The sequence below is a fragment of the Hypomesus transpacificus genome, unplaced genomic scaffold, assembly GCF_021917145.1.
Source record: "Hypomesus transpacificus isolate Combined female unplaced genomic scaffold, fHypTra1 scaffold_52, whole genome shotgun sequence".
Classification (NCBI taxonomy): domain Eukaryota; kingdom Metazoa; phylum Chordata; class Actinopteri; order Osmeriformes; family Osmeridae; genus Hypomesus; species Hypomesus transpacificus.
The window spans coordinates 1,426,504-1,448,727 of NW_025814031.1; the positions used below are offsets into that span (position 1 = coordinate 1,426,504).

General features: G+C 41.2%; 1 protein-coding gene across 6 annotated transcripts in view; it reads right to left on the minus strand.

Moving 5' to 3' along the window:
* The window catches only part of LOC124465506 (multidrug resistance-associated protein 1-like), a 167,021-nt gene that overhangs the window by 94,761 nt on the left and 50,036 nt on the right, over positions 1-22,224 (minus strand). For 5 of the 6 annotated variants that reach the window (XM_047017327.1, XM_047017326.1, XM_047017324.1 and 2 more), the window contains 11 exons: positions 20,975-21,151; positions 16,070-16,207; positions 12,463-12,588; positions 11,673-11,734; positions 11,241-11,372; positions 10,867-11,094; positions 9,835-10,012; positions 2,701-2,862; positions 2,353-2,445; positions 1,645-1,848; positions 1,348-1,494 (listed from right to left, as the gene is read on the minus strand). In XM_047017327.1, coding sequence (XP_046873283.1) covers positions 1,348-1,494; positions 1,645-1,848; positions 2,353-2,445; positions 2,701-2,862; positions 9,835-10,012; positions 10,867-11,094; positions 11,241-11,372; positions 11,673-11,734; positions 12,463-12,588; positions 16,070-16,207; positions 20,975-21,151 — 1,647 coding nt within the window. The remainder of the gene's footprint in view (positions 1-1,347; positions 1,495-1,644; positions 1,849-2,352; positions 2,446-2,700; positions 2,863-9,834; positions 10,013-10,866; positions 11,095-11,240; positions 11,373-11,672; positions 11,735-12,462; positions 12,589-16,069; positions 16,208-20,974; positions 21,152-22,224) is intronic. The other variant, XM_047017325.1, reaches the window with a different exon arrangement.

The following is a 22,224-nucleotide window of genomic DNA, read 5'->3' on the forward strand; positions in this document are numbered from 1 at the left end:
ACGTGTTGACCGTGCCACCAAAATCCTATTACGCTCTGAAGAAACTAGTTCTACATAAAACATAGACGTATCGACAATCGACTGGAATTTCAGCGACAAACTTTTTTTGGGTAGGTTAGCACGACTTGTTCTTTTTTATGAGCTAAAGATTGTGTAGATGCTAGACTGTGGAGCAGGTTGAAACGATAACAGGGTTCACCTTACGGCCTAATATAGTGGCGACAGCCAATGCCGCGCGACATTCCGCCCCTGTTGATCCTAGTGTGTGTTAGGCCGCAAAGTGCATTTATTCAACTTTGTTTTGACAGTGGAATTCATTGTCATTAATGTGAGTGTGTTATGTTACAGTAATATAGGTTGAAGGCCATTTCACACGACTCACGTATGTGCTGCAGATAAAATGCATGGGAATTAATGAAAGAATACAGACCCAACGACGTCATTGCACTTACAATTAGAAACCAATTATTTTCTCGTGTCTAAGCACGCAACTCTGCTCAAATGAGCTGATACATAACAGAAAATACTCAGTGTGTCCTTCGAAGGAAGGAAATTGCATTTCAGGAATTTTCTTCAAGACTCGCCAGATTTTTTACTTTCGGTTGCATGTCGTAGTTAGTAAATTTGAGCTATAGTTTGTGGGCATGCATCAGCTATTGCTTGATAATAGGAGCCATTTCAAGTAGACCATAGAGATAGGTGTGAATCCGATCAGTACAATAGGCTGTTACTGAACTGTTAAATTATTAAATTGAAGACAATGTAGTTGATATTACCCCTGTTAAAAGATGACTTATCATCAAGTTATATTTGTATTACAAATAGTCACACTCACTCAGCAGCACAGCTCACCGAGGCCTCTACAACAAACTGATCAATCCGTCAATCTGGATTCCATAAGGGACTGTCGCCATAGACCTGATAAAGACCATTCACTACCAGTAAAGGTATCATATTGATTTAGTATTGTGTTATTTTATGTTATTTATTTATTTTAGTTTGATTTATTTTGTGACATTTATAATAAGGTTTCAATTGCCAAAGGGTGATGCTCAAAGATCTTAACTGAGGCACTGTAAAATGTTTAATGTGTGTGTATTGGGGGACCGGACATGGGACAGTTAGAAATAAAAGGTTAGTGAAAAAAGATATCCTGCCCATAAAAGCAGTGTAGAAGCAAGTTTCAACTCGCCCCAAGGTTAGTTTACATTAGAAGAAAAGATCTATATTAAAGAATCAAGACACCTGGATGATTGCTTGATTGACATGGAGACTGATTGGTGTGTGTGTGTGGGGGGGAAGGGTTATGGATTGACAGATGTGGAGGGGGGTCCTCGGCACACGTACCTGCACCATGCTGCTGATGACCATGGGCAGCATGTTGAGGGGGAAGCGCAGGATGTTGAAGAGTGCCAGAGACACAAAGGCCTTCTGGGCGTCCAGCACATTCTTCTCGTCAATCAGCACGTACACGGTGAAGGTAGAGAGAGCCACCTACAGGTATGGATGGGATTAGGAAAATGCTGTCAACATTGTCAGTATTTTGGGGGTGTGAGAGTGTGCACATGTGGTGTTTGTGTGTTAGTAGTGCGTGAGCAAATCCATGTGAGTAGTGTGTGTATGCGTGTGTGAACCCTCATTCACCAGAAATGGTGCGCAGACCCAGGTGAAGGTGGACACGGCGCCCAGGTAGGCCGTCTTTCTGAGGACGCGCAGCTCGCTCTCCCGGATGGCCGACACCTTGTCCTTGAAGGCCAGTTCCCAGGCATACAGCTTCAATACCTTGATCCCATTCAGCACTTCGTTCATCAGCTTGATTCGGTCGTCTTTGCTCTTCATCTGGGCTACCTGCTCCCCGTTACCAGAGAAACACAGGTTGGCACACTGGAGTATGCTTCAGAGTAATCTAAAGAAATATGCTGAAGTAGGCTATGTTGAAGAGCAGTGGTCAGAATCAGGTCTGTTGGAGCAGGGAAACATCTAAAACATTGAGGACAGTGGGCTCTGAGGACCAGGGTTGAAGACCACTGCTGGTGGACGATTACACTCGAGTATGATTTTGAATGCAAAGCAGACTATTAAATAGCCTACACTTAATAGAGTAATAAGAGAACACTAGTGGCAATTACATCTGCACCATGTGTTCATCGTTTTGTGTAGAATGTAATTAAAGTTGATTTAAATATCGAGAAAGCAATTTGGTTAAAAGACACAGGGTGAAGACATGAACCATTAGGAAAAATGGCTTGCAACAACAAATAGATACACATCCTTTTGGCTTAGCTCTGAGAGTGTGGGAAAATAAAAAGGGGTAATGGCAGGGTAAGGTGGTCAGGCAGAGAAGGGTCTGACCTGGTACGTTTTAGTCTTCATGGCGATAACAGCATTGATGGGTACCATCAGAACCATCACTGCTACTCCAGCTAGAACAGAAGGACCTAGGTTCTACAGCAGAGACAAGTCAAGACAAAAATAATACTGAGGGGTCAATGAAATACAGAATAAGAAAGGCAAAAAAAATCGTAAACATGTATCAAGTTAAGCAAGACTTTCTGGCAAACCTGAAGCTCTGAATACATTGAGATGATATTTATAACAAACTGACAAACAGATCAAAGAGCATTCTAATGGAGACTAGTGCACTAACGTGCTAGCTAGGGCTAAGGCTATGGTACTATGGCATTGTTGAGAGTGCGGCACCTGCCAGAGGAAGTAGAGGGCAAGGATGACCTGCAGTGGGGCCGACCATATCATGTTGATGTAAGTGATGAGGTCCATGAAGCGCTGGGCGTCCACAGACATCAGGTTGACGATCTCACCCACCGTGGAGGTGCGCCGAGCCGCATTACTGATCACCAGGGCCTGGTGAATTAATGGTCAGAGATGGGTTTTGGAAGAGCTTGTGTGGTACTGTGATGATAAATAGTGTAGCTACTCAAACTCAAAGATGGTCGTTGTAGGCCTTCTGACCTGTTGTTCTGGATACGCCATAATATGGTGTGCTCAAGCCTTCCGCAAGCACAACCATTGTTCTGTCTCATACATATTCTAGTGCTGTCAAACAATTAAAATATTTAATCGCGATTTATCACATTAATGTCAATCGCAATTAATCGCACATGTTTATCTATTCTAAATGTCCATTGATTTCTTTTTGTCCCATTATTTTCTCATTTTAATACTCTTATCAACATGGAAAAGTGGATCGGATTGCTTAGTGAAAATGTTTTTTTTTTTAAAGGGGTGATTGATTGCAAAACCCATTTTACCTCGTCACGACCGTCACGACTGTAACGACTGTTTGGTGGGTAAAATGATCATACAGTGAACCTCAAAGTCCATTAACACCTCTTTCCTATGCAAATCTCAAATGTGGCTGTACAACGCTAGCTTTTCAACAAAGCCACAGGACTGACGTCAGTTCAGTGTTTCCCCTATGTTGATTTTTCCGTGGCGGGCCTGCCACGGTTACATTTCTGCCGCCACGGTATCAGAATTAGAGCTGTTCAAAACTTTTGGCCGTCTATCAGCCGTGATTGTTTAAGCGCATGTCGGAAAATAGCATAGACGCGCTTCACTGCGCAGTTGAGATGGCGCATGTGCGTCCTTGAGAACTTTAAGTCGTATAACTTATGTTGTCAGTTCATTTAAGCCTGTTGTTGTATTAGTCTATAGTTCTTGCAACTTTAAATTAAGTTAACTGGTGATTTTCGTTGTTTGTATTCTTCCCCAGCTAGCGAAATTGCACGTCTGTTGATTCGATAGCTATTGCTGCCCTTATATATTGCTGCCCTGGATTATATGTCGAAAGTTGAATGAACAGAATCAGAATGGGGATTTATTCGCCATGAAAGTTTGCACAGACAAGGAATTTACTTTGGCAGGAAGGTGCATACAATGAAACATATAGGAACCTAAAATTTGAATATGTGGACTATCTATACTAAGGGTACACAGGATACATAAACTAGCAGTACTAAGTGGAATTAGAATTAAATAAAATGTACAATAATAATACGAGTACTTATGTCCTTTTGATTTCTTACAGGGTGAATCGTTGTCGCCCATAGCACGCTAGCGTTCTGCTAATGAATGCTGATTGGTTAGTGAAGGACTGACTACGACCAGAGCTCCCGCTTGATGACATCCGAAGCGGAATCAGAATGTCAGAGAATTAACAACATTAGCGACAACATTAGCAAGCCAAAACTCTTTCTAGCATGTGTATTGACAGGGAGAGCCTAACCTGTCAGCTGTGTTGTCGATGCCTTGAGAGAAAAAAGTAAGTGACCAGAGCTTGCCGTAAAGCAGTAGCTCTTGTTGTACCATGTGTATGACGTCAATGACATTTTCAAAGGCTTTTTAGAACAGAAAGGCAAATTAAAAAATATCTACCAGCCAGCAGTGTGTATTTTCTTTGCCTCCCCTTTCGAATTCAGAATTCTAATTACTTAACAAAAACATTTATCCAGAGAAGTGGATTTTGGGGGGTATAGCTCCATCGACCTCCATTCATTCTGCACTTGCACGTTAGCACCCTCATATGGAACTAGCGTGGAACTGCAACCAGTTCAGAACCCGGAAGTTTCCCGAGAGTGGCAGTTCTCTCTAAATTAGACATTGCCCGTTTTTTCAATCCTAAGAACGCTGAGAACGCAAGTACATTCTTTTCAAGAACGTTCTTGCAAGCGTCCTAGCGAGAATGGTCTTGCAAGTCCGCAAGGACTTCTGGGAAATCAGAAGCGTTCTCGCTGGCCAAGTCACAATCCGATGCATCCTCGATAAAAGGGGCGGATCAGGAACATTTCCGGGTATTTATGGCGTTCTTGGTGACTTGCGTTCTTTGGATTGGAACCGTACTTGGGCAACGAAAGATGACGTCCAACGAGTTCGCAAGAACGGAAAAAAACGTGGATTGATAAACGGCCATTCTCTGAGGGCCTTTTGTGCACAAAGGGAACTCAGTGCTAGCCTTACGTCACGTCAGCACATAGATACAACGTGAATAGATTTGCTAGTAAGACTGTTGAATAGCAAGTATCGTATTGTGCCGTGGTGTACTAACAGCATCATACATTTAAGCAATTCAAGACTTGCATGTATAGTAAGTAATGTCACATTAAATAATGTATTTAAACTCAAGCTTGTATGGTGCGTCGCTGTCTTCAATGCCACAGCCTAAACTTTGTCAATCGTTTGTGAAAACGGCTAACATGCGCAGCGCTAGCACTAATTAGCTTGCCATAGGCATTTGTCATATGGACAGATGAGGGAAATTGTCTTGTTTTCGCTCATTTAATCCGTTTGACCTCATAATCTATTTCCATATAGTTGAAATGTAGGCCTATATCTACGAATGTGTGGACTCAGATATACATAACCCATCTGCAACCGACGCAAGCACACCCCACTATTTCCCCAGAAATAGTACCCTCTCTAGTTTAAGAATACTAGTGAAAACAAGCTCAGGAACAATTAGCAAAGATGAATCGATGCAGGCTATAGATTGCAACACTGGTAGGTGGGTCAATGACAAAAGGTTTCTAAAAAAGCATTTTTATAAAGTGTTTTCAAAATTGACTTTTTTACATTTATATTTTTACATCTGGCGCAGTGTGTCTAAGCAACTTTTGTTATTTAAATAACATTTCAAAGTGGTTAAATTCATTTTTTCCCTGTATTTTTTACTTCACTACCAAAAATATGTCAGGTGGCGCAACCAAATATTTGTTAATATATATTTATTTACCGACTATTTATTTAAAGTGAATTCTTTTCACAAGTATCCATTAGAATGTTTACAGTCCCTAACACATTATAATTTTGAGTTGGTGTTTTGTATTTATAACAATTTAAGATCATTGAATTCTAGTGGCCCGGTATTTAGTTTCTTCGGCATCCGATTTTCACATATAAAGACAAAAAAAATATTCTACAAATCTACAAATGAATGCATTTAGTACAATAGCTATTCACATCATATATATTAACCATTTGTTCACTTCGACCTATTATTAATTGGTTGAATTTAATATTTTACATGGTCGCACCACCTGACGATTATCAGTTGTGCCACCTGACAACATTAGTAATGACAGAAAATATGCTGAATAATATATTTTTTCTTTTTTCAAATACACAAGTGTTTAAGTCAACAGTTTCTATTAAAGGGGCGATTGATTGCCAAACCGATTTTACCTTGTCATAGTTGAATAACGAAAGTTCGGTGGGTAAAATGAACATACAGTGAATATCAAAGATATGGACGGGGGACCACCCTTTTTGGCTCTGGCCTGTATCTTTGTCACGCCCCAAAATGTACATCCAGACCAGCCCGAGGTAGCGTCTATCTCCGATACTAGTTTAGCTGCGCGCTTCTCTTTGTAGGCTACTTATAAGGAATTACAAAAAAGAACATTTTGAATTATAACAAGGATATTGAAAATGGACCACGGTCGTAAATGCTGTGTTCCAGGCGGTACAGGAAAGGCTAACACTCACAGTCTTCCCAAGGAGCCAAACATTCAACAGGCATGGCTGCTGTTGTCTATGAGAAGATCCCGGCGAAGTTCAACACTCAATCATTCATTTGCTCTGAACATTTCACCCAAGACAGTTGACAACCTTGGACAATTTCAAACAGGATTTGCTAGGAAGCTGAACCTGGAAAGAGGTGCTGTTCCGACCGTATGCTCATTACAACCACAAGCTATAAGGACAGTATGATGTTGTGCTAACAGTTATTAGCAATGCTAACGTTTCCTGTATATAGCATACCAGGTAGAATGCTAAATACGTTTCTACACACATCAAATGACTCTAGCTAGACTAGCTGTAGTCGGCATTAGAAGGGAAGCTTCCGAAAAAATTGCAAGTAAACGAACAGCAGTCTGGCTTATTGCTAACGCCTGTCTAGATAATCTATTTGAAAGAACTGGAGAAAGGCAGGTGCTAGATACAGGATACGTTAGCATTGCTAGTAACTGTTACTAGTAACACCTAGACTGTAGGCATGTAAACAAGTTTAGCTGCTAACGCAAGACCATAGGTAGAATGTGTGATAATTTAGCCTAGTTTATTGGCAATGGGGCTAACATTGATTCATGTTCCTGACTGTGTTTCATTCAAATAAATAACCTGTGTAATGTAAATCTACAATTCACGATGCATGTTTGTCCAGATCTTTGTCATGTTATTTTTCAGCAAGATATCTAGAGCTAGCTAGCTAACTGAAGCCGAGTAGAATCACGATATGGTTTTGGTTGCTAAGCTGTAGCCTAACGTTCTACCCACCTAAGTCAATCCAGTTTGCTTCAACAACAGAAGTGAAAACAAGTAATGTTATCATTTCAAATGATATGTAGTCAATCTGTTGAAAACAGTGTTGTGTAGACACAATAGATTTATTTGCGCGTTTTTATTTCAAGTCTCCAACTTCGGTGTTTCAGCGAGTGCTGCTGTTGGCCGTGTTGCGTTTTTGCTCCCCAGTTTCACTCGTTGAAAACCAACCAATCAGCGTGCAGCTTATCTAAATATTAATGAGCATACCATAAAAGGAGAAAAGGTGTTTTTTCCCGGGAACATTTCAGAGGATCTATCAGGGGGCATAGAACAGCACCCGGGCCATTTTCAACCCGACCAATGTTACATACCCTATTCGGAGACCTTAAGGAACAGTGTGAAATACCCCAAAAACCCAGTCAATCGCCCCTTTAAAGTAAAAATAGTAAATTGATCAAAAACAGGATACATCACTATACAATAGATGCAATAGATTACATTGTAATGGATTGAACAACAAATTCATGTTTTAGTTTGATTAACTGTAAAATAAACATCAGCTTCAGTTTAATCATAAAATTCATTTTAAATAAGCATCATAAAAAGTATTCCTAGATTTTTTTTAATAATAAATTCATGGCAAATGGAATTCAATACTATGTAATAACTACATACTATTTTTTGCAATTGTGATTTAACAACAATGTAGTCATGTTTGACTACTAATTTCTAAACAGTTTTTAACTGGTACACTGGTAGAGAGCTAATATCCCATTTTGTGTGCTTACAAAGGCAGTCCCAGTCTGCATGAGTTAGCTGGGTGTGCCGTGAACTAAGAGGCTCTGGCTCAGAGATTACTAATGTCCGCTTTACTGAAACACGTCGGTGAAAGGGGTTATAACATACCGAAAAACACGATTGCCAGCTATTAATTTGAGAACATTTACATTGTGTTGTTAACAGTGTACTGTGAAAATTTAAATTGTGTAGCGTCTGTAATGTCACGTCCATTTAACACATCATTAGAGTTTTTAAAAGCAACAAAGGGGCAAGATTTGTTAATTACACTAACCATTGGTATAAATAAGCTTTGCACAGAAACTTTGAATGTTGTAGCATCGGCACTGTTTGAATGGCATAAACTTATTCTACAAAACGTTACGGACGTGACTTGGCCATGGAACTCACTGACTCAAAGGCTTAATGCATTTAAGGAGTTGTGCTTTTAACTCAAGCTGAGCATACACAATGCTCTATCATTCCCTTGTCAATCAGGAAAATGTAACATTTTATTGAAATCTAGAGTCCATTTACCCAATTCTTGAAACGGTACAAAACGGCCATTTAAAAATGTTTTTTTTTGCATGATTGCACAACTTGTATAGTATGTAAAAGAGTTGTCTATACATTTCGATCAGACTGGTTCCATGCAAAATATAGACCTTAGTGAACATTTTAACAACAGTTATATTTGTGGTCTATCTATGGTAAGGGTGACCTTTGCATGGAATTGTCCATATGGCAATAAGACTCGTCTTGTCTGAAGAATTTCAGTGCCCAGTCTATCCTTGTGTTGTTCTGTGTACCTGACAAATAAAACACTTGAAATTGAATGTGTACCAATATACAGTAAACAAAGCTGCACTTTTGCCACCTGACGCTGGTTGCACCACCTGACTTTTGCAACTAATTTCAAATTAAACAGGCTTCTACCTGGACGCCTGTTTTAGCTTTCACCATTGCTAGCAAATTAATACACATCACTTTTAAATAGAAGAAAGAGTTTTATAGTAACAAATGTTTTCCTTAAATTGGTTGTACCTCCTGACATGGAAAGTGTACCAGCCTACCTATTAGGTGAAAGTAGCTGTTTTTATCAATATTTGAGAGAGCTCTACAAACTCAATAACTCGGGTCATTTGAGGTCCTCTAGATGATGCAATATCCTGTTTACTGTTTAACCTGTTTACTTCACAATAAAAGTCCCATGTTTACGGTTGTGCCACTCTGACATTTGAGAACATACAAATGACCGGCCAAAAGTTCTTCAATTTTCTCAATGGTTTAAAAACTATTGGTGTTTAAAAAATGTGGTTAATTAAAAAGGTTTCAAACATAAAATCATGCCTAAGTATTTTATTTTGGATTTGTTATCATTAAAACATATTTTTTTTATAGTTTTCTTAGTCCCCTTATTTGCATGGACAGTTGCGCCACCTGACATTCTGGAGGTTTGAGATGCCAAAGCATAAAATTATATTTATCATTTGAATGTACTGAAATGTATTGCAACTAATTAGGTTTTAAAGAGTAAATTGATACATGTCATGAATTGATTACATAATTTATTTTTGAAATAATGCACTCGGACACCAAAATATGCATGTCATGTCATTGACCCAGGTGTGTGTGTGTGCACGCATGTGTGTAGGATTGGGTATTGCTCAGGGGTAGAGCATTTGACTGCAGATCAAGTTTGATTCCCCATCTATACATCACTTTGGATAAAAGCGTCTGCTAAATGATATTATTACTGTGTGTGTTTGTGTGTACCTTCCGGTAAACGGCCCCCACAATAGCGGTTCGCAGGCGCATGCCAGTGACAAAGCACACGTGGAAGTACTTCTGCAGGATTAGCGTCTGCACGCATGTGCACACAAACAGCAGCGCGGTGTAGAAGTAGCCCTGCCAGGAGGGGGCGCTGGAGTCATTCACATAGCGGATCAGGAGCCTGGGGGAAGAAAAGGTAGGGAGGGATGGGTTGAGTGGAGAGAAGTGTCTGAGAGTCTCTCTTAAGGGAACAGGCTGCTTTGGTAACAGTAGAGAAGTGGCAAACACAACCAAAGAGGATGAGAGAACAAAAAGTGGGCTCTGGGGAAGGAAAGAAAGAGGTAGAAGAAAGTGAAAGAGGTAGAGAGAAAGAAAGACAGAAGGCTAGAAAGAATGAAGCATAGGCCACTCCACATTGTTTTTAAAACACAGTAAAATAACAACCGACATCACTAGGGCTGACCCGTTTATCAAAACTAGCTTTAACTGGGACTGCTAGCTCCTGCCTGCATGTACTTATTAGCTTGGCTCTCTTTACCAGAGGGAGCTGCTCAACAGGAATGTCCTGAATGGCCTCCTTAATAACTATCCCGCTGGGCTTGAGAACACACGTGAGGACAGACCTGCAACACAGCGGAGTGTGCACTTGATTTACTCATCCCGGTGAGACTAAAACCATCGGGAATGTTCATAAAGCGCATATCCCTAAAAGGTAAATCAAGTGCACCTTGAGGAAACAAACACTGGAACCAGGTATTCAACAAAGGCGTGCATGAGAATGACGTGGTATTTCAAATCGTCTTCAGCCTGTAACCTAATCTGTGGTTCCAACACATGCCAAAACGCATGTACTCAATTCTTCCTTTAATGAGGACTCTGCCGCTTTCAAAGCATTTGTTACAAGAGGCACGGCAAGGGGTACAGGCAGACAGAGTGAGAAAGTTGATAGAAGAATATAGGGGAGGAGAGACTGAGCTGAACAAAAAGAAAAAGTAGGTGGAAAAAAAACTTTGGGGGACTAAAGAGAAGCTTTACCTGAGGATTTCAGGGCCGACAAACATGAGGATGTCCTGAATGATCTTGTAGAGGGAGGAGATAAGAAAGTAGGGGCCAAAGGTAAGACACAGGGCCCAGAACAGCGAGGGCTCGCCTGTCTTCTGGGGGGCCTTCACAATCAGGATCTCAGACTCCTCCACGGGCCGGCCCTCTTTCTTCTCAGCCCTGGACGCTCGTTTTGGAGAGTACAGGGTCTTCTCTTCTGGCCTGGCACAGGAAAAGAGAAAAGGAGAGTTTTCGCTGGAACAGTAAAGAGCTATCGCCTTGCAGAGCGTGTGACCCCAAAGGCTCCAAGGCACTCTTTCTTATAAACTACTTATGCATGGCATAAGCCTGGTCTCCAGGCTCCTGACCTTTTGACCTTTTGGCACTCTGTGTTCCAGCGGTGTACAAGCTGGGGAACCACCTGCTGGGAACGATCCTCTGAGTTCAGAGACCACAGGTCCTTCTCCTCCAGGGGACGCTTATAGCCGGTCACCATCAGCCTGGAACAGGAGAAGAGAGCAGAGAAGTGGGCCATGGTGGAAAGAATACAAGGGAGAAAGAAAAGGGGTGAGGAACACAAGTGGAAAGGGAGAGAAGGAGACAAAACAGGGGTGTATTATAAAGCCATAACAACTAACAAGAGCCCAAGAGGGCAACTTGTCGGCATTTCAGGTCCTCCTGAGGCCTCCATTCATCTGTCTATTAACCATTGGCCAATTTCTCCTACACACCAGTCTGTTCTTGATGCCCATTGACTGAAGCCCTCCACACCCTGGTTCCCGTTGGCTGATGTAACTTACCTAGTGATCCACCAGAAGCTTATTCTGGACAGGAAGGAGGCCCCAGCTTCAGGACAGGGATTCTGCAGTCCACACATTCACACTGAATTAGAACATCCAAAACAACACTGTAAAAAGAATCAGTACATGGAAGCTTAAATACAGTGGCAGTTTGGAAATATCTTATATTTTTACATGTTTTTCTCATTGATCTTCTAATAGACTGTTTATATAGCCTAGAGTTAAAAGAGGTCAACTACTTACTGGCTATCGATGTGTGCAAAATGTATACGCTAGATACTGTACTGATAAGAGATGAAACGTTATCTCAGTGTCTCAACAAGGTAAGCAATGGCTAGAAACAACTAGACAAGGCAAACATCATTGTAGCCGGTCTGTTCACACAGATTGATACAATATAACACAAACAGTGCATTGCCCCCCTATCCACTCTTTCCATGCACAAAGTGCCAGTTTATACACTCGGCATGTGTTCATTACAACACTCAATGGATTGTAGAGTGTGCATCAAAACACATTTGAGCTGAACACACAGTGTGCATTCATAAAAACAGCGTGCAATGAAACACAATGGAACGTTGGACTATTTTTTTTGCTCTACTAAAAATATCTCAGACATTTAGAAAAAGGAGAGAAAGATGGAGACAGTGAGGGAGACAGAGAGAGACAGTGAGGAAGACAGTGAGGGAGACAGTGAGGGAGACAGTGAGGGAGACAGTGAGGGAGACAGAGAGAGAGAGAGACAGATAGACAGACCGACCGACCGAAATATATATGGAGGTGGACTCACTGTGTCTTTAACGGTCTGGCAGAAGAGGGGGGGCTGGTCAGACAGGCCGGACAGGAGCAGGGAGAGGAGCAGCAGGGTGTAGTATGTGTAGAAGGTTGTGTATCTGAACACACACAGAGTGGAAGGCTGCACACAAGACACGTGTGGAACCGAGTTAGTCACAATTAAATAAATAAAGAAATAGGTAAATGAATAGACAAATACATACATAAATAAATATGGCTATGAAATAAACTCTGAAATAAAAAAGATATGGCAATAAATATATAAATATAGCATTATATAATTATATAGCTGAATCCATTTACCAGCAACTATTTAAAGTTTTCACTCGTTTGATAGCTGGTGCTAGCTGGCTAATTGTTTTCGTCAAAAGAATTCACTTATTTAGCATCAATTTTTAACAGACCGGGAAGGCAACACGGATAGTATTCTATCTGCGCGCGTTGCTGTCTCAGGAATGTCGAACGAGTGAAAACTTTAAATAGTAGCGTAGAATAAACTGGTTTAAATAAGCCTAAATACAAAACTTCCTACCTAGTAACCAGTATAGCAACCATGACAGTTTCCTGCTAGCACTCGTAGATATTTCAGGAATTTAAGGTCGGCATAGCGACGGACGCGTCCTTGCTTCAGAACGGCATTGTGACGTCAGGTAGGACACTATTTGGCCCTAGGACACTATTTGGCCTGACAGCGGCAGTAATTGTTAGCTTTGCAGACGAGTTACACGTCACTCGAGCGAAAGCAATGTTTACAAAGGTAACTTCAGCGCTACTTCGTAGCTATCAAAGACCCAAGTCCCCACACGTAGGCTACTAGCGTCACTGTGTCCAATCCCGCCTGCTGTAAACTACTATTGTCCAAACCCGAACGGGGTTTGGACACCCAGTGTCCGGTCTTTTTGCCACCATTTTCTTTTGCAATCGCTAACAAAGTGTAAGTAATATTATTTTAGGCATACCAAACAATCTACGTGTCAAATTTCATAAACATATATGGACGTTTACATATCTAAATAATTTAGGAAAGTTACATTGATGAGAGAAAGCCGAAAGACCACTCAGGCGACGCTTGGGCGACGTTCTCTACTCTGACATGAGAAGAGTTCAACAAAACATCCAGCAGGTGGTGGTAAACAGTCAAATTGAGATTTTATCGCATAGTTTTGAGATGTTGAAGCGTGATATCTTATTGTCCCCGGATATATTGACAGCATTATGGTCAGTTTGGTGACCCTGGATCAAGTTAATATCCCCGTAAAAACAGCAGCAGCGAGTGTTTACTACAAGTATAAGTGCGGTCGGGTTTGGACAAGGGTAGCGCACGGCTAATTTACCGGCGCCAGCGTCTTTCTACCGGCTCTAGTAAAGGATAAGCTAACTCTATTTTTTTTAACAATATTTAGCTCGAAAGGTAGGAAGTTAAAGCTTAACGTGAAATCAGTAAATCAGCTGAAAACGTGATACAATCATTTTTATCAATATTTGAAGTGGCATTTTCTCAGAATGTTAGCTAATAACCGGTCGGGATTGGACACAGTGACGTTAGGTCACCGCCATCACTCCCATTGGAAACCAATGATAAAAAGGCAGAGACGACACAGACATTATGGGCAAAGCTTGTCTACATTGTATGCTTTTCGGCAGTGCGATGCCACTGTCACCCCCCATACAGGTAGCATAGCTATCTAGGAATCTAGGTGTGCAGCTGCGTTGGTCTGAAGATAACCACGCCCCTTTTGTTTGCATGTGAGATCGGAAATAAATACAGCACAGAAATAAATGTGGTGTGGAAATAAATGTGGTGCGTAAAAGTCTCAAAAAATAAATAAATGTGCCATTAGGAAATAAAAGTTCCATGAAATAAATAAAAAGTCATTTGGAAATAACTAAATGTATTTATTTATTGAATTAATTAATTCAATTAATTAATTATTAATTATATAATGCTATTTCAGAGTTTATTTCATAGCCATATTTATTTATGTGTGTATTTATCTATTCATTTACCTATTTCTTTATTTATTTAATTGTGACTAACTCGGACAATGGACAACTCAATTGAAACTAGAGAGGGTAACATTTCTGGGGAAATTGTGGGTTGTGCTTGCATCGGTTGCAGATGTATTATGTATATCTGAGTCCATACATTCGTAGATGTAGGCCTACATTTCAACTATATGGAAACAGATGAGGTCGAATGAGACACAATTTCCCCTCATCTGTCCATGTGAAAACTGCTTATGGCAAGCTAACTAGTGGTAATGCAGGGCCATTTTCACAAACGATTGACATCAAGTTTAGGCTGTGGCATTGAAGACAGCGACGCACCACACAAGCGTTTAAATACATTATTAATGTGACATTACTTACTGTACATGCAAGTCTTGAATTGCTTAAAATGTCTGATGCTGCTAGTACACCTCAATACTTGCTGAGCAACAGTCTTACTAGCATGTCAGATCTATGCATCGTTGCCAACGTGTGCTGACGTTGTGACGTTAGGCACTTTTTGCCACAAAAACTTAATTCAAGCCAGTGTTTCCCACACATAGACTAATTTGTGGCGGTGCGCCACAGAATCAACACCGGCCGCCACACATTGCGTTTCGTAAACATTTTTTTTTATCGCTATTTAGGTAAAAACACGCAGCGTATTCGTTCAGCTGCATTTCCTTTCCCTGCTCTCCCTCCGTCTCTTTCACGCACGCGTCTTTCTCACATACACACACAGTCACTACGTCAGCACACGTTAGCAACGATGCATACGCCGTTCTAGTGAGACCGACAGCTACATCAGCGAGCCTTCAGCATTAGTGCCGTAGCTAAAGGTCTAGGAAAGTTGAGGCTACTTTTCGCTAGGTACCGACGGACATGTCTTAATCGAAGGTTCCCCTTCGTTGTTTTGGTGAGAAGTTTCAAGAGCTAGCTACTTACCCGGCGTCATGGAGCCGACCAGTTAAATAGTTATTTAGCACCCTGTATGCAGCGTCGCTACCTGCATATGCAGAAATTATTTGTTTGTTGTTGTTGATTGATTTTGTGAATTATTTCGACCCCCCCCCCCCGTCTGACATGAAACAACACCCCCCCCCCCCCCCCCCCCCCCCCCCCCCCCCCCCCACATATAGCTTTCTAATCTGTGGGAAACACTGCAAGCCTAAACCATGCAACAGAATGTAAATCCCAAGAGAAGCAATGCAAATCGGGACCCACACGGACATTTTGAAACCGAAGTTGTCTATGTAGTGCAAATATAAAAACAAAATTGGGGGTGGGAAAACAATAAATAACAAATAAATAACAAATAAATAAAAATAATGATAAATATGAGAGAACAATGGTTATGCTCGCCGAAAGCTTGAGCACACCCAATTAGACTGCAGACAGAATGGAATAAGTTGGGTCCTCAAAAGGCCTGCAGTACACAACAGGCCAAGGGCAATAGGTTTTTTATTTTGTTGAGTTAATCCCGTATCATTAAATGCCACTCATTCTTAAGGCAAACTTTTCTTGAAAACATGCCAGCTCGAATATTGATTTCCTGTGCAAACCTAACCCATAACCAGCCGGACCACTGGCGGCCTATACGCCCGCTTGCTCACCTCTTGAAGTGCCTGTAGGACCTTGGACCTGAAGGTGACCGTGGCACACAGGACAGCCACCAGCCAGAAGTTGAGCATCACCCCTGACGACTGAACCCCTTTTATCCTCTCGTACTGGGTCAGAAAAGTAGCCAGAAGCTGTGGAATGCACACGAGCACACACACACACACAAATCCACATGCAAAAACAGTATACACAAAAGGACATTCACTCACAGACAACAAAACACAACACATTTACAAAACACACAACAAAAGCATCCATGAATTTGTATAACTGGCGTTTTTTCCTAATAGTTAAGCAACATACTATTAAAGAGTGATTAAAAATCAAAAGGCCGTAATACCTGCCACTCATTGGCATTGTGTATGTGTGTAGAGGGGGGGAGTCTCGGGCATATTACCATTGTGATGCAAGCATGGTGGGGCTGACCAGATACACAGGTGCAAGGGCACTGTTACCATAGGTTATTTCCCAGAAAGAGTAAAAAACATCTGCCCAGCAGACAATCCACAGCAGAAAGCCAACTGCCTAGAGGTAGTGGGCAGGAAGAAAGAGATCAATCAAATCTATATTTTCTATAAAACAGGCCTCAGGTTGTTGGGATGTTTACAGACAGCTCTTTGTTTTCCACATCACACAGACATTTCTGCAAAAAGTATGTTTCTGTGTGTGTGTCTGTGTGTCTTAAAGAGAAGAGAGGAAGAGAGAGTGAGAGTAGTGTTGTCACAAAAACCGGTAATCCGGTACAAAGTTTGTACTCAAACCAAAAAAAACTGTACAATACTAGAGTAACGGTAGTATCGAGTAGCGGGTCTACCCGTTATTCATGCAGAGTCAGACGCTGACAAGCACGGTTTTGCCAAAAGAATCTTACCAGAAGTCGCTAGTGGCTCTCTGAAAAGTTGCTAGATTTGTGGCTGGATTAAATTTTTGTCAGTAGAGAAGGCAAAAAAGGCGCTAAATCTAAATTCTTGAAAAGTTGTTCAATTGGCAACACTGGACCAACAGCTAATGCTGCAGGGGCTCCACTAATAGTTTTCGACAAAAGGTGGAAGAGACACGTATGGAAATACTTTGGGTGTGAAGCAAATGACAATGAGAACATCATCAACCAGAAACCAATTTGCAAACATCAAATCATTTGGCTGCTGCAAATGCAATTGAAATTTGTGTTTTGGAGTTTGGGATTGACATTTACGATTTGTGCTGTCAGCGCAACCAACACATATTGGCCACATATTGGCCGGGTTTCCCAGATTCGTTAAGAAGATCTTAAAGCTCAGAGCTTCTTTGGAGCGTTCTAAGTACGCTCTAGAACGCACTTAGAACATTCTTAAGAAGCTCTTAGCGTTAAGAGCTTCTTAACGAATCTGGGAAACCCGGCCATTTACTGTTTCTTCCTTCCGTCCATTCCCTCACTACCTGGTATATTGTTATGGTGGAATTCGAGTGGCACTGTGTAGATCTGAATAGTCAAGGGATATGGTTTTAATACAATTTATTAGACTATACAATTACATAAACAAAGCTTTGCTGATCAGTCTCAACGAAGGAGGTGCCATCCACACAGGTCGTTCGCAGGAGTGATGGCCAACCATCACACATGCACTGCCTTATATAAACTTAAGATCAAATGGCATTCCATAAGGTCAATCAATCAATGAAGCAAACTCTGATTGGCTAACTCAACTTAGTGACAGCTTGAAACAATACCAAGTGTCCAGTGTGTCCCAAAGTTCTTTGATGTCACAGCTCTCTCCAGAGCAGTAGATAATAAAGCCACAGGGGTTGACCAGTCAAATGGTCAACTGTCCTTTGTGTGACCATCTTCAAACAATACTTTTAATTAACACAAACAATGAAACAGGACACAGTCCTTCTAGCCAAAGTTCAGAGCAACTGTCTCATTGACCCCTTACAGTAACCAGAGGACAGAAGGCCATATAAGATGCTTCACCCATCCCCCAGGGCAAGCTGCCCACAGAGCCATCAGCACCTCACATTCCTTTGAACTCAACTTAATTATCTTCCCTTCCTGTCTCTTACCAATAAACATAGAAGATTATAGATGTCATACACATTCATCTATGCATATGACCAACATTTCCATTACAATATATATTAGGGATGTGCATAATTAATCGACGATCGATTATCAATCATTAAGAATTTCGATGATTACATTATTTGTTCATCGATAAAACTAATGCGTGTTCTGTTGCGTAGTGTGAGTCTTGAAGGAATGCAATGGATTTCGCTATGTGGCAGCAATTAAACATTTTACCAAACAAAGCCAATGTTTGGAAAAAAAACGCCACAGGCCTACTCAGTTACCGGCGAGTTTCCATGTATTTCAAAAGTAAACATGAAGAGGTCACGGCAAAGAGTAGCGTGAGACCATTTGACTTAAAAATTAATTTGTTCACTACCAACACTGCAAAGCTGAGTATAAATACAACTCCTCCACGACTCAAATGATTTACCACTTGAAGACTGACATTCAACCCTGGTTAGTGACGGTGCATCCTGCTCTCGTTGTTAGCAAGGAGGAGCTGCGATGCACAACGAGCAGAGAAAATTACCCAACGGATCTGCAAGTCCATCGAGATGGATATGCTACCCTGAAGTATTGTTGAGGGCGAAGATTTTTATGAAGCTTTGTTAATTAGCCGGAAAAAATACGAGGGTCAGTTGTGTTTGAGCACCGGCTTCTAGCTGTCGGTTCCGCTTCTAGGAGTTACAGAAATAGTTGTTCTTCTTGTAATAGCTACAGATCTTAATGCGGAAACCCGCTGTGTTTTTTCTATTTTCTATTTTCTCTATTTTCACAGCATTTTAATATAGCCTATAAATAGTGAATTTTAATATAAAATTTGTAATGATTAATCGAAAATCGATCGTTATTTCTCCCGACGATCGATTAAGACAATTTAATCGAATGCCTATAATAGATATATATATATATCTATTATGATAGATATATATATATATATATATATATTAGGGGTGGAACGGTACACTGAAGTCACGGTTCGGTTCGTACATCACGGTTCGGTACGAGTTCGGTACAATGGGGGGAAAAGCAAACCAAAAATGCAGAAGCAGGGCTCCAGACTAACTACTGTACATGCAAGTCTTAGCTAAATTTATGATGCGCTTGTCAATCAGTCCTCCTACACCACGAAACGATAGGCTACTTGCTGAGCAACAGCGCAAACACAGGCAGGGATACAGTAGCAGCAACGCCGGCCCTGGTCCCTTACATATACAACAAAACACGGACGTTGATGGAGCGCGAGTTGTCAGCTGCACCCTCTGTTTCACTAACGACTGATGGTTGGACTTCTCGTGCTACCGACAGCTACCTCACGGTGACTGTTCATTTTATTGACTGAGTGGGAAATTAAAGCGTCAGTTCTACAGACACGGCCCCTGTATGAGCAGCACACAAGCACTCACCTAGCTGAGAAGGTTGTGGCACAGTAGAAACTAGAGAGGCCTGGAAACTTGGAATTTATTTGGTGTGTGCACAACGTCAGCACACGTTAGCAACAACTCAGATACTACGCTCTGGATAAAAGCGTCTGCAAGACTAAATGCACGTTCTAGTAAGACAGCAATATCAGCGAGCCCTCAGCATTAGTACCGCAGCTAAAAGTCTAGGAAAGTTTAGGCTATGTTTCGCTATACTTACACTAAGAACATTCATATTTAGCACCAGTGTTGCATAGGCTACGTCTTTAGTGCTGCTGCTGATGCTAGCTATCTCTGACTCACTCAGGCACAGCTCGGCTAAACTGGTGGCGGCGCCAATCAGTTTCAGAGCTAAGGCGGGGCTACAGATTGTCCCTAAAGAACACCAATATCTTACAGTAGTTCCGCATTACATTGATTAATTTGCACGCAAGTTTTATTAATTTTTATACCGTGTATTCTCCGTGCAATTTCACGAGCCGAACCGTGACGCCCATATATTAGGGGTGGAACGGTACATGTATTCGTACCGAACCGTACGGTATGGGCGTCACGGTTTATATATATATATATATATATATATATATATATATATATATATATATATACACATACATACATCAGTGGCAATTTCTTTAAGACAAGGGAAGCTCAGCTTCCCCTAACATTTAAAAAAATTCATGGTCAAATATTTACAATTGTATTAACATTTTTAATGTGTTAGAACACGTTCATATCGAAGACGAGTTCGTTCAGAATCATCTAAATATATTAGCAGGTCGACTGACTGTGTTCGAAACTATACGATCATTGGATAAATGATGCGATTATGTCCCGCCCTGGACGCTCAGCATCTCCGGGGGTGAATGGATGAGTGGGCTGGCCTGGACACTGGGCTTCCGCGTGATGATTGGAGGGTCTGTCAAAAGACTGCATCTCCTTTTGATTGACAGTAATTTTGTACTATAAAAAGTAATCGAAGCCATTCAAGCTCAGTCCCATCGCAGATTTTGCAACTGTAGTTGAAAGACAAACTGCAGCAACCATTTTTTTGTATTTGCTTGGCGAAATTGCTAACCAATTTTCATCATACAATTCATACAATTATACACCATGTTCTTTGTTTCAGTTTAACCTAATTTCCAAATTTTCTCCTTCGAGATTAATATTGTTCTGTTAGATTGTTCGTTCATTCATTAATTCATTCAGTAGGTTAGGCTAGTGTCGTAGGGGTGAACTAGCCAGGGAACTAGCCAAATAAATTTAACATTTTTAGGATGTAGGCCGAAAATGAGCTTCCCCTCTTTGAAAGACCAGCAGCCGCCACTGATGTATATCTACTGCTCATCTCCTTCCCTCCTTCCCTCCCTGATTGACACACAAACAGACACTTGTTGCATTGTGTGTGTAAGTGTAAGTGTACTCACAGTCTTGGCTTTGTTGAGGTGGGTCATGCATATGTAGCCCTGATCATGGCTTTTGAGGTATAGAAAGTAGAACGGGGCACACACCCAGAGGTAGAGGCAAGGCAGCCACACGAGCATCGTGTTCTGGAAGCAACGGGTCAGGTCCGGGTTGGGGGTGTGCCATGTACGGTTCCAATTCTGGGGGGGGAAGGGGAGGGAAAGAAACAAAGATAAAGGACTACCTATTTTGTTTGAGAGAAAGATTAGCCTCCATAGTAAAATAATGTTTACCTGCAATTACACAAAATGAAAATTTTTGAAGATTACTTATATCAGAGAATGTCTAATATAGGGAGAACTGCCACTCTCGGGAAACTTCCGGGTTCTGAACTGGTTGCAGTTCCACAGTAGTTCCATGTGAGGGCGCTAACGAGCGAGTGCAAAATGAATGGAGGTCTATGGAGCTATACCTTTCAAAATCCACTTTTCTCAGGATATAATTTTTTGTATAGTAATTTGAATTCTGAATTCAAAAGGGGAGGCAAAAAAAATAGACACGGCTGGCTGTTAGATATTTTTAAGTCGCCTTTCTGTTCTAAAAAGCCTTTGAAAATGTCATTGACTTCATACATATCGTACGACCAGAGCTACTGCTTTACGGCAAGCTCTGGTCACTTCCTTTTTTCTCTCAAGGTATAGACAACACAGCTGACAGGTTAGGCTCTCCCTGTCAATACACATGATAGAAAGAGTTTTGGCTTGCTTATGTTGTTGCTAATGCTCTGACATTCTGATTCCGCTTCGGATGCCATCAAGCGGGAGCTCTGGTCGTATCAGTCCTTCACTAACCAATCAGCATTCATTAGCAGAATGCTAGCGTGTTATGGGTAACAACGACTCACCCTGTAAGAAATCAAATGGACATATTCGTTCATTCAACTTTTGACCTATAATCCATGTTGAACATGCAAAAACTACAATCAAATCGGAGATTTCTCAACGACAATCAGGCGAAAGAGACACATTTTGCCGTTTAGCTCCATAGACTCCCATTCAACATCCACTCTCTCACGATAACCCCAGTGGAACTCTAGTGGAACTACAGCCAAATTCGGTACAATGGGGCTTAATAGGGAGTGGCAAGGCTCTCCTTAAACAGGCTCTGCTTATATAGACCTCTTCCTCCTCCATGTCAGAAAATAAGCAGTCAAGTTGAACTTAATGAAACCCTCAATAGACCAATTTTCACCATACGTCACACCACAGTCAAG